General features: G+C 37.5%; 1 protein-coding gene across 1 annotated transcript in view; it reads right to left on the bottom strand.

The window, feature by feature from the left end:
- Positions 1–13,878, bottom strand: part of babam2 (BRISC and BRCA1 A complex member 2) — a 126,081-nt gene that overhangs the window by 102,297 nt on the left and 9,906 nt on the right. The window contains exon 4 of the mRNA XM_026151098.1: positions 7,563–7,657. Within this exon, the coding sequence (XP_026006883.1) occupies positions 7,563–7,657 (95 nt within the window). The remainder of the gene's footprint in view (positions 1–7,562; positions 7,658–13,878) is intronic.

The following is a 13,878-nucleotide window of genomic DNA, read 5'->3' as shown; positions in this document are numbered from 1 at the left end:
GTATTCCTGTCACCATGTTAGGTTAACACGTCTTTCCAAACTCCACTTCTCTGAGCTCTCCACCCCTGCTCTAAACACGATCCGCTATCACAGATAAGCCAGAAACTGATCTTCTCTTGAAATCTTGATAAGAAATTTATTTTAAGTGCTTTTATGTTTAATCTTAAGGTGGACATGACCATAACAGCAGCGTTTAGATCTTTTTTTACTGGTGTGGGTTTTTTTTAGAACTAGTCTTCGTTCTGATCTCGCCAGTCTTAGAGAACTGATTATTAGGCACCATTGCTAAGAAGATGAGGTCATTTCAGTCAGAAGAAAATCAGACAAAATCTTTGGGCTGCTTCTGACAATCATTGGTGAACTTTCCATTGTTGTCACTTGTAAAGTTGCTGATGTTAACGGTTCCAACTCTAGGCCAGTAAATTAGAGCCCCAAAATTCAGAATGGGCATCTCAAGACAAACACTAGGAACTATTCAAGTATTCTCTGAAGATTGCCCCCAGGACTAACCCATTCTCAAATGACTGCACTTACTTATGGCACACTTATGAATTGCTGGCTTTTCTACGAGAATTTAGTCTTTGAAGGAATTGTAGTTATCTTTGGTTTTGCAAGTTTATTTTCTTTATTCAAAAGCATGTTCTTTCATGATAATTCGTAGTAATGACATGTTGATTTTAATGGAACTTTCTGTTAAGAAAAATTAATTTAAAATACTTGGGGCACTTGCACTGCATTTGTGGAAAGGCAGTAAATGTGCTTCTAAATATAAATAACAGAGCATTCCTTTCCTGTTTTGGTGCAATCTCTTACAAGCATCAAGCAGTTAAGTTTGTCCATCTTTGGTCAGTAAAGGGACTCAATTATTGTGACTGTAGATGGACTTTTGCGCTAAGTAAACTGAATCAGGATACACAATGCCAAATTGGTCTCACAACGTTGAGATTGCTTAGAGCAATCTCAATCATCTGAGGTCCTTAGGAACAACAACAACAATAATAATAGTAATAATAATTATTATTGGGAGAGGGCAGATTATTGGCCAGTCATCTTAAAACATCACAAACGATTACAGGTTAATGCAATGAATCTAATATCTAATATCCAATGAAAAGCCAGAAACCAACAGGGCATTATTTTGTCAGACCATATGTCAAAATGAACATACAAAGTACAAAATATGCAAATCTAGTAACAAATACACATAATTCCAATAAAAAAAACCCCTTCACCTCTTGATGGAGGTCAGACAAAGCTTCAGTCCAGATTGCTGGCTGCATTAAATGTTAGTTGTATTCAAGTGTATTACTTTTGTTTATATCTATATTGTAGTGTATTGAGGCCACCCAAATAAGCCAATTCAGTTAAGGATATTTTAGGGTGTTTTAGTCATCTCCATAGTAAAGTCAAAGTGGCGTGTTATACAGTCTCGACATGCTCGCCATAGTATCAGTAATCTCCGATAAGCCTCCTTCCCAATTAAAACTTTAGGTTAAACAGTCATGAATGTGTCAGTGTGGTTAAGTGTTGCGGTGGCAATCATAGGCCGACTTAAGATTTATCTCCATGTTGAAAGGAACAATGGCTCCCTCTGAGCCCAAAATAAACCCATTAGACTGGCAGATGACTTTCCATTGCTTTGACATACAGTAATTAGAGTCATGAAACTAGTATGAGGGCTAACATGACTGACCAGTTAAAAAACAACCCACTAAGAGTTTCAAAGCACGCTGAGGCAGGGAGCAGCCCTGGTGGCCAATTAGCAATGGTCTGGATGCTTTTTAGCCTACATCTGTAGTTTCCAGTCAACCCTTGCACCCTAACAACAATATAACAGCGAACCTCAATAAATTTGTGACAGACTTTTCTCATATTCTCATGGAACTGTTCGGCTATAAATGGCTTATTTGTGGGACATGTGGCCTCTCATCATCCAGCAGGGATATTTAAAGTCTCTTTCATTCATCATCCATTGTGGTTAAAACTCTTGGAAGGGCCTTTCTTAACAATTGCAGAGGTTTGAGGATTACTTTGTTATTGCTGCCTTTGTAGTCCATGTTTGACTTGCTATACCTTCTAAAGGTGGCAAGGCTCCTAGAGTTTCCTCAAGTAAGTACAACAGTCACTAACCTCTGCCAGAGGTCTCTTTCTGTTAAAACGGAACTCAAAGTGCTGCTTGCAATGGATTGCTTGGCCACTGGGGATCTGAGTCTAACATTTAAAAGTTTTAGGTTACCTTAAAGCTATAGATATCAGATCAGCTTCCAAATTGACAAGGTTAATAATTTGAGACTCCTCTTTGAATGTTGAGATGAAAACTAAAACAAAAGTTAATGATAACGTGCTGTCCATAGCAATAAGTCAGTATTGCTATGTGGATAAAACTGACACGTTTTGGCTAGAAAATAATTTGAGACGTTTTGCCATCAGTTTTTGTGAGTACTTCATGTGACTTTTTGCTGTTTTTAACAGAGTGAAAAGTTAATCCACCCATCTAATTTTGAATGCATGAGGGATCATAAGCACTGGTGAAAACAGCACAAATTAAAAAGCCCCAAACCTCATGCTTCAAGGGTCTGTAGCTTAAGAAGATAAATGTATATTGGTCCAATAGATATGTTATTGTACAAAAAAAAGCATTTCTAAGGAGGTCAGTTGGAAACTTCTCTCAGACTTGACCCTCAGTCGTAAGAGAAGTACAATCTGTCAAGAAAAATGATTGCAAAATTATGTTTTTGGATAAAGTCACCAAACTTTTCGAATGTTTTTACGAGATTACACTGGTGATTCTATGTACATGCAGCTTTTGAAATGGTTCATTCATTTCATCTATTTAGATACAACTTTACTCCTTAGGTTTTTAGATGAACGGTTAAAATTGAGACCATTATAAAATGTTCGACGAAATGGGACAAGCCTTTAATAAGAGTTGAATTTCTTTTCCATAAAAACATCTTTGGGTGAGTGGACATTTTGAGACTTGCTAGCACTTCACAGTAACGAGAGAGCAGGCAACGATTTAAGCATGTATTATCGTCACCTCCAAAAGGAAGTTTTAATACATGAAGTTGTGGTGATAGGTTATCTTAGGCATGCTTTCACAATGATGTGATCAGGCTAAAACCGCAGTTAAGTAGGAGCCTAATTGTCTAAAAGGAAACATTTTCACTCAAGACTTTAGAATATGTTATGCAGTTTCTAACGTGCATATAATATTACCAAACCTTACTGATCATCTACTGTGTAGCACATGCATCATGTTTTAGTCCTCCCTTTTCTTTTGCAACAACAATACATTTCTCTGTCTAAACAGAAACATGGATAATAAACCTACTCAAGGCCTGGTGACAGCAGGGAAAAACACAAGCCTAAACAGAGAAGCTAATGATACCCTTGACTGGCTGTAAACAAGAGCAATGTGTTGCTGAGACATCAGGAATTCAACCAGCCACTGACAGAGGACCTAAAATTAGCCTAATGTTTACCCCCTGGATAACAATGGCTAGAAACATAGTCCACTTGAAGTAGAACTCACAAGCACCAAGAGATATTAAGAGACAGTGTCACACAAAAATGTTTTGCTCCTTATTATAAGTGCAAAGTTATTTATTTTCATAAAAATATGTTACTCTAATGATAAGTCACAGTTTTATATATCAAAATAATATTTTTCAGATAACAATCAGTTTTAACAATCTAAATTCCCACGGCCAGACGGTAAGAGATATGAGGGGGAAATTAATGAACTCCACAGAATCGAGTTTTTTAACACTGAGAGGGGGATGTACTTACTGAAAATATAGAGGAAAAAGGAGGGAGTGGGAATCTCAGGCAGAGAAACAGACGAAGGAGGATTATGAAAGCATGAAGTGCAAAACGCAGCAAGACTATAAGTGAGAAAATAAACAAGCAGTGGGCTGCCAAGCACTGGCTCTGCGGAGGTACTTCCCCTTATGTGCACAGCTGGATTTATGAGACAGTGAGCAATACTCCCCTCACTTCTCCCAGACTCTGACACAAGCAGGGGAATTTAGCAGCTCCATGCTAGTCTGCTTCAAAAATAGCAATGGATAACTACCCAGTAGTAGCTACAGAAAAGTTTGCACATTTCCAGCTAGCCCTATTGGCATGTCTGTGTTGTGTTTACCATCATCTAATAACCCAACGCAAACATGCCAATAGAAATTACTTTTAAAGGAATCATTGTACAAGGTCAATGGTTTGATTAGTAGCAATTACCAAAGGCTGTGGAGATGACAGAATTATAGTCATATTCATTTATTTCAGAACACATTAAAAAAAAAAAAGAAAAGAAAAGAAAAAAAAAAACGGATGCTGCAGTAGCTGAGCATGGGCCTTATGTAGGTACTGGATCCCTGTTTGGCTTCTTCCTTTTAGGTCAGGGGTGGGCAACTCCAGGCCTTGAGGGCCGGTGTCCCTGCAGGTTTTAGATGTGTCCTTGAACCAACACAGCTGATTTAAATGGCTAAATTAGCTCCTCAACATGTCCTGAAGTTCTCCAGAGGCCTGGTAACGAACTAATCATGTGATTCAGGTGTGATGACCCAAGGTGAGATCTGAAACCTGCAGGACACCGGTCCTCGAGGCCTGGAATTGCCCACCCCAGTTTTAGGTCCTTCTCCTTGGCCTCCTCCATTACCTTTTTTTAATGTATTAGGTGTGATTGCGTTGATTGCATCCTATGTTTGGATCAAACAAAATTAATTCATCCGGTGTGTTTTGGCAAATTGTTGCTGGGTTCTGTAATCATTTTTAAATTAAAAACAATAAAGCAGCACAAAAGCCAAATGGGTGCCTTGAAATTGAGAGATGATTACTCAGTTGGTTAAATATTTTTAAACAGAAAATATATTTTTGAATGTCACATACATAAACTGGGACAGTGATATCTGCTGTTACGTACAAATTAGATCTTGAATTGTTGAATGCCCCAGAAAGAACAACGCTACACTACAGTGAAAAGTTTAATGATAAAGTTTTTCTAGTGTATTGTACCCTGCTTTAGCCAGGCAAAAACATGATGACATGCACTATACAATGTGATTTACTGTGCACGAGAGACCCTAGGGTCAGAATGATATAAATTTAATCATCAGAGAGTGTATCTGTAGCTGCCAAATTTGCTGTGGCCGTTCAGGCACGTTGTCACAATGAGGCACCCTTTTGCCATCTTGCCACAGTGCGAGTCGTTTGGCCTAATATTTTCCTTTAGTTGCCTCAGGAAGTAACAGTAAAACTAGGCTCCAATAGTTTGACCCTGGGGGATGAAATGCACAACCCTGTAAACAAGGAGCATGCCCCCGACTGCGCTCCTGATCCAACAAACCCTCTTCATCTCAGAGCCATGGGCTCTGATAACAGTGGCACAGTGGAAAATTAGTACACTGACCATAATACTTCACGGCATGCCCTGGCACCTGTGAAGCTCAGCCCGCATATCAAGGCATTTGCTTGTCTCAAACTGCTCTGTAGCTATAACAGCTGTTTGGTAGTAGACATTCCATGCTCTACCTGGCTAGGTAATAATAATATTACTAATAATAATAAACTTTATTTGTACAGAACTTATATATATATATATATATATATATATATATATATATATATATATATATATATATATATATATATATATTAGATAGAAAATAACATAAAAAGACAAAATATTAGACTATCCAAACACAGGAAATTAGATTGGTGTAATTATTCCACAATGTAATTTAGGAATGACATGCTAAACCAGTGACCAATCGAGCTGAGATAGAACTCCTAACTGTTTAATCAGCTTAACAATGTAAATATGAAAATTTCTACTTTTGCCATGTTTAACATACATTTTCATTTGTTTACAACTAAGTTGGCTGTTATAAGTTTATGTCAGAAAAGAAAAAACCTACAGAAAAAAATACTACAGACATTCACTCAAAAGTATGCTAATTATACAGAGTAGACTGTACAGTATGCTCTATGGGAAATTAGCTGCAACACTTCTGTTTGGAAGGAACAGCCAATGAGAAGAAAGCTGGTTTTAAGTGACAATGCCATTAAAAAAGCAAGGAAATGGGTTTCAGACAGAGCACAAATTGAGAAACTGCACCAAGGGCAGTATAGTATGATGAAATATTATTTTGAACTGTAACTCAAGCTCCTCAAGTAGGGTCCAGTATTAAAAAGCTAAAGTTAAAAAAGTTTAAACTTTAAACACTACCCATACTTTTATTCTGTTCATCTGCACACAGCGATTTCAGTGGGAGAAACATTTTATCACTCATCCAAGTGACCTAAGAAGTGATGAAACTTTTCTCCCACTGAAAATGCTACCATGCTGACAGAATCAACGTTTTGGGATTTCCTTACTTGGCTGATTGAGCACAGATCAAGACAACTTTAAACACTGCAGCTGCCATTGCCATAACTGAGAAAATAGAGCCTTTATAAACATTATCAGGATTTTTGCAGATTAGTGCAGTACAGTGATTCTTTACCATCATTACCCATTCTTTGCTCCAAGCCAGCGATCTTTGGGAAGACATAAGCAGCTTTTGTCGCTTGTATTTTAGTTTCTGAGAAATCTTTTAATGTTTGGGCGACAGAAATTTTAAACTTTCTGGTTTAATTGTGAAACCTTTAAGAATACATGTGCTGTAAAGCGCTCTTTCTGTAAAGTTACCCCATGACAGTAAGTCTGACCAAGTATTCATTTGTATCTTTCAAAATCCTTTGGGATTTACTGGAACTTACAGTGATGATGCAATTTTGTGGTGCTTTTATTAATATGCAAAACAAACAACCACACCTCATCTGAAACTACACAATGCTGATGCAATCTGTCCTTGAAAACCAGTTCTCCTGCTAGGCTCAAAACCGTTTGCAGCTGTCCACATACTTCTGTGTTGACATTGTATGGTTAAAAAAGAAAAAATGACTTCTTGGAACCATTTTCAAAGAGGAAAATTAATGACAATTAAACAAAACATGACTGAACAAATACCAAGAATGTCCAGGTAAATTTCCAGGAAGAAGAGCATTCACATGAATCTAATAAAACTTTAAATTACATTTTGTCCATCTAAAAAGAAGTACTCTCTTTATGAAAAAGGGCACATTATAAACATGGACAGTACATTTTCATTTGTTCAGACTAGCTGTCCAGTGAATCACAGATTCACAGAGATGATCAGATGTACAGATAAACAGCAAGTCAAAACAATTATAAGAAGTGTAATCACTACAACAGCTAAGGCTCAAGATCCACAGAAAATGCATAGTGTTTGTTTGCTTTTCTAAAATTTAGATGTACTATGAACTAAACCTCTCCTGGCCACTTCAGTCAATAAGGTTGTGACCATCCACCATTTGAAGAAAATGGGTCCTATATTTGACATGCAGAATTAATAAAAATGAATCAGAGGTGGATTTAGCAAATGCATGTTGTGGTGTGGAGCAGATGTGGTGATAAAGACTGTACTCACTGGAAAATTATATATATAAAAAAACCCTTTCCCTCTATTAAACATTTCACATTCTTCCATTCTACTCACTGGTAGTTCAGAGGGTTCAGGGAGAAACTCAGCATCTTCTCCAAAAATAAAATCTGGAGGCAATTCTGGATAGCGTGCATTGAAAATGATATCCCCTGCAAGAAAAGAGAAGAACGCGTTATTACTCGCTTTATTACAACAAATCTGAAATGTTTGCTTGTATTGCAGTAAGTGTTGTAAACAGCCACAATTTACCAAGGAAGTGAGTGAGCTTTGATCACATATAAGATCATTTCCATTCAGTTTTAATCAAAGTTGACTTGCTCTAAACAAATAATTAAAAAAGAAAAAAAAAATGCATCAATCTTCTATATTCTGTCTGGTATTAAGAAATGAAAGTATTTTTGAAGCATTACTGAAACCAGGAAATTGTGGTGGTTGTGTGGTTTTACTAGTTGCACTAAGCACACAAAGTGCATTTAAGCTCTAGCGTCTTGTAGTTTAAGTGCCTTAAATAAGAACATTTCACATGCACCCTTGCAACCATTAAAAACCTTGGCACACCAGCACATTAGCAAAAGTTTTAAGATTATGCATTTTAATTGCATATTTAATTTAAATCCCATATCATGTACCCCATATGGTAAACCACACACTAAAAAAAACTTCAGGCAATACATCATCTTAAGTTGGTTTTTTTTTTTCTTTTGGTAAATGACAACCGGCTGAATGACAGTGCAAGCTGAATGACACATCCCATATTAAAAATAGCAATTACTTGTAATAATAACTCTATATTAAACATGTTTTGGTGCGTGATTAGCAACCTGCAACCCTGAGGCTAAAATATACAGTTCCCTTAATTCCTATGGGGACTGACTTTAAAAATGAGCCAATCCCTAGAAACTCTCATGTTAAAATGTTCAATTTTACAGGACAAATAAGAATAAACATCTTCACAGCCTGCTGCAAAACACTATTTTGAACTTTATGGTTAGTTTACCCATTTATATGGGATTTTCCTTAAACTTAAAATTGGGGCATAGCAGCTTTGATTGACAGGTGTGTTGGTATGGCCAGCTGTAGTGGATAGCTTTTGTGTTTGAGCCTTCAAATAATTTTAATGCAACTATCTGAAAGCAGTTTACTCTTCTGGCACGTGTAGTAACACATCATTAATGTAGTTGGTATTTCAGTTTTGGTGAGTGGCATTCTTCTTCTATACATGTTCTTTGGTGATTACCACTCTTAATGAGCAAAGGCAAGGCAACTTTCAAATGTACAGTAAGAAGAGAATCACTCTGCACACTCCTGTCCTATTACAATGATTACCTCAGATACCCACTGCACTCATTGTGTCACAGCTTTGCTATTCTACCGTGAAGCTACAGAAAACACCTACAAGTATACAATTAACCTTTAGACACATGAACTTAAAAAAAAACAAACTTTAAATATTACTCATATAACCAGTAGAATAAATGTAGGTGCACACAACAACAATAAATTCTAGATTTAAAAAAAGATTATTTTTGCTTAAAGTAAAAAGGGAGAAAAACAAAATATTTCAGTAAAAAACATTATGTTTCATTTTTCTGAACTTATAGCGTTATATTCATCTTCTTTTGCCTGCTCCATTTCTAACTTTGCATGCAAACTTGCTCCACCCGAGCTGACGTCCATCTGACATACAAATCTTGCTGTTTCTCCTGGTAACTCCAAATGAAACTCTAAGCATCTTCATCTCTTCCAGCTTCCTGTCTTTTTGGCTACGTTCACACTGCAGGTCTTAATGCTCAATTCCGATTTTTTGATCAAATCCGATTTTTTTGTCTGCTTGTTCACACTACAAATAAAATGTGACAGCAAACGCGCTCTAGTGTGAACCCTCAAAGTGGCCCGCATGCGCAAAAGAAGACGTCACACACAACGTGCTCCGTTTAGACCCAGACCAAACAGTATTGTTTGACTGATGGCCCTTAATATACAGACTTCGGACTTTACGTTTCCCAATTTTTGCTTTAAGTTATTTTGTTATTTACATAATAATGTAAATAACCTAATAATTATCCTTATTGCTGTTTTAGAGAGGAGCGGTGCTTCAAAGGATAGTTGCAGATTTCTGTCAGAATCTGCAGATTATACAGTACAAATAAAATGTTCACGTTGTCTTCTCAACAGTTTCCCTAACATCTACACTGGATGGCCAGGAAGCATTCGCGATGTCTTCTCGGGCGCTTCTCCGGCACTGATAATTGGCGTCTGTCTTGTGTCATTGACGTAAAAGACGGATTTAATGCGACATGACCGTTCAAGCAGCAGTCGCTTTCTAAAACATCGGATATGTATCGGATTCAGTACCACATACGAAAGTGACCCAGATCGGATTTGAAAATATCGGATTTGTGCCGTTCACACTGACATACCATGATCGCATATGGGTCGCATAGGGTCAAAAAAAATCGGATTTGATGCGCTTTCGCCTGCAGTGTTCTGCCACGAACTCCAAACCATAAATCACTGCAAGTTTTGCTTCTGTCTTGTAAAGCTTCCCTTTCAGTCTTGCAGCAATCCTTCTGTCACTCTGTCCACACCACCCTGCCTATACTCTTCTTCACCTCTCATGGCCTGACCACTGCTTTGGATGGTTGACCCCACATATTTACTGTAAACTACATTACCATATTCAGACTCTTTGGGTTCATTATGTCTTATACATGTACTCGCCCATTTTCTGTTTAATAACTTTATTTAAAATTATTACTAACATATTGAGATAAAATTATAAAAGTATAAGCGCACACTGGAAATGGCCCTCACTGAGGGCTCACATAACAAAGCTTGGTTCACAATGTTCTTAAATTACGTTACACAACTCTATTTCTGTGCTGCAAGACGTCCTGTTCTGCTTTTTTTTTTTTTTGTTCCACGCAGCAACAGCAAGAAGAGGCAAACACACACATGTGGAAGTATTTTTCCAGTGGAGAAGAGTCAAACGAGGAAACGAGAGGTTGTGTCGTAAACCAGCTCCAAACCACTGGAAGCTTGACAGAAAAACTGCTGGCGTGGTTCCAGAGGGAAATGGAGGTCTTGGAAGAGCAGACTTCACAGGTTATAGAGGCTTTTGTATGATGTTTTCTTCATACATCCTTAGACAGCAAGAAGAAGCTTCACTCAAACGTGACTGCATAATGCACCGTCTCTCCAAATCTTATTCAGACAGACGTTTTATTGAAGTCAGAAGGGTACAATGTGTACAACTACAAAGCAGTACCAGCCATGTCGGTCACGTGGAAGAGGCTGGGTTTATATTGATAGTGATTAGCTGTGTACAGAGTGTGCCATGCCAAGCAGATCCATAGACCAATCTGCAGCTCTGCATCTTTGATTAGACAAACGTCTTTCCTGAGGCCAAAGCACAGGAAAGTATAACAGCTGCGTGCCACGCCAGAATACCCGTGCCAGTTTTCTTGTTCTTTGTTCAGATTGCTGCTTTCTGTCTCCATTAATTTCTGTTTAACTTTAAATACAATTCAAACAAAAATGAAATATAAATGAACAAAGTGGTGAAGGTGTTAGGGGACACGGGGTCATCCATGAGAGAATAAGGTCGAGTTGGACTATGGCAAATACTGGTCACTCTACATTCCTGTCATCACCTATGGCCGCCAACTGTGGCTAGTGAAAAAAAGAACATGATGACTGAAGATATAATCAAAGGAAAAAGGAGCTTCCTATTGACGAGCTCAGTCATGTAGGAAGACCTCAAAACAGAGGAGCTGCTGCTCCTCCATACTGAAAGAAGTCAACTGGTGGTTCTGATATCTGAGTAGGATGCCCTCTGGATGCCTCCTTAGTGACGTGCATCAGGCATGTGCATTTCATGGGAGACTGAGCCAGACCAGAGACACAGTGGTGACATAACGTCTCTCAGCTGATTTGTGAATGCTTTGCTGTCCGCTCAAAAAATATGTATTTTTTTCACAACATAGTCATTTTTTCCTTCATTTTCATACTATAAGTTTCATTTTTACACACATTTTTACTTTAGGAGGTTCAAGAAGGAGTTTGGGTTTAAATAAAACCTTTCATACATTTCAAGTCATGCACATAATCACCAGAGGGTTACTTCATCAATCAATCAGTGATTACTCTGTTATGGCGAATTGGGTCCATGGCACAGCATTTTGGGGGAATTCTGGTGAAAAAATGTTTTGTGGACTAACGAAGCTGACATTAAATAACCTGGGAAGGAAGCCAACAACATGTATGATCTAAACATATCACTACATACCGCTATGAAAACATCATTATGACAGCAAAGTATGGTTCCAGGCTGCTTAGCTGGCTCTGGATATCGTTAACTCCCCACCATCAGCTAGAAAACTAATCCCCAGATATCTGACATTTATGCCAGAAATCATCATAGAAAGGGGACCTCTTCTGCTTATTTCTAGCCCCACAGTTTTATTCCTTACTCCACTAGAGTAGCTTTGCATGAGTCCTAGTTCAAAATAATCATTATTTCATACTGGGCATTCGCACGGCCACTTAGTTTGTCTGAAAGGAATAACCCCATCTTTATGACATCATACAGAACCGAGTGCGGAGAAAACAGTCTAAACAGTCTGTCTAGAACAGTTTAAACACAGTGTTTAATGCACAGGTTACTTGTATATACTCTGACCTGATTATCTTTAACTTTGGACATGTTTAATTTGAGCAACCAACACTGGAACCGAATAAATATCAGAGAAAATAAGGAAAAGAAAGGGCTCATTTAGTTTTTTTTCCACCTGCACTGGGACTGTTTAAACTTTCAAGCAACAGAGTAGGGTTATTTAAGAGCTGAGCTGTATATATGTGCCTTTCTGATAATTGCAAAAAATGTTTTCTACAAGGAACTTGTCAATCTGCTGCTCCTACAGCTTTTAACTTTTTTTTTTACCTCTGAAATATATGTATGTTTTTAACTTGTGATTCTCGTTACAACATGTTTTGCAGTGAACCACATCTAACAGAGCTAGAATAGCAAGATATATAGCTGCACAAGCCTCGGGGCTAACCCTGACTTTTCTGAATAAAAATGATTAAAAATCATAATTAATGACATTTCAGCATTTCAGAATATTAGACTATACAAACAAAACAGTCTAGGTATAACAAACATAGGCATTAAAATAAAGCATACCTGTATAATATATAAATGACCTCCAGTTATTTCAGTTAATAAAGTAGTGTAATCCATCCATCTGAGGGTTAAAGGGTGTGTTCAATAAAAACACAAATGCATAATTATGGGTGTGTTTGTGTATACTTGGGGCTTAAATGAAGATAACATTTTAAATCACATTTTAAAAACTGAATAATGCAGAAAACCTTGTCATGCCAAAGGATTCATGTTCAAGGTTCCTCCTATGACTTTATTTAACTTTGAAGAAGTCTATATCTTGTACCACTATGTGCCTTTATTGCTGGCTTGTTGGGGTTGCGGATATGTCATGTTTTTTTTTTAACTTCTGTTTCTCGAGAGACAATCCTTTAACGTCACTAAAATATAAGTTAAAGCAAAACAATCCATGAGTCTAGCCACAACATCTTTATATAGCTCATAACCATTTCTGCCAGAACAGTTCTTTTTTTGCAGATTATGCAAAATAAGAAAAACCTACTTCCTCTGTCTGGAGAAAATGTGGCCTTGCCAGGAGAACAAAATAGTAACTATGATCAAACTTAAGATGCGCACTGCGGAACTTTTTGTACATGAAATCTTGACAAATTGATAAATACAATATCAGTCTTTCCACAAATGTGGACCCCTTTTATTTATTACTAGGAGTTGCACAATAAGGGGACTCCTAATAATGCTTTGAAAACAACTCTAAAATGTGTAGGCATCTGTTCATAAGTTGATAAGTCGTCAGCCACAGCTTCACCAATCAAGCTGACATATCTGGCTTGTGTTATGTCTGTATCTTTGAAGTGGGTGAGAATATCAGCTGTAAAACCTGTTGAGAGATTTGGATCAATGTGAATGCAAAAAATATTCAAGTTATCCTGATAACTATGTTTTTTTACAAGATCTGTTACTTCAACGCATTTAATTTGTTAGGCTCCCGTAAAACTTTGGAGGCTCCAGTCACAGTCAATGCAAGCAAGCACCAATAAGTTTTGAATTTACCATCACTATCACACTGACTGATTTTCTCCCTCGGGCTCTGGAGAGAAAGCTTGTGATGTGGCGATTTGATTGAGAAGTGAGCGGCTCTTCCAGTAAACGCTCAGTGGCACAAATAGCAGCATGTTTTATTGGTGTTATTTCATTACCATCATGAGAAAAATTGCCATCTTGTTTTTGTAGTTAAGAAATTCCTGT

This window comes from Astatotilapia calliptera, chromosome 19, assembly GCF_900246225.1.
Source record: "Astatotilapia calliptera chromosome 19, fAstCal1.2, whole genome shotgun sequence".
NCBI lineage: Eukaryota > Metazoa > Chordata > Actinopteri > Cichliformes > Cichlidae > Astatotilapia > Astatotilapia calliptera.
The sequence above is the reverse complement of the archived record's forward strand: the minus strand, read 5'-3'. Positions and strand labels throughout refer to the sequence as shown.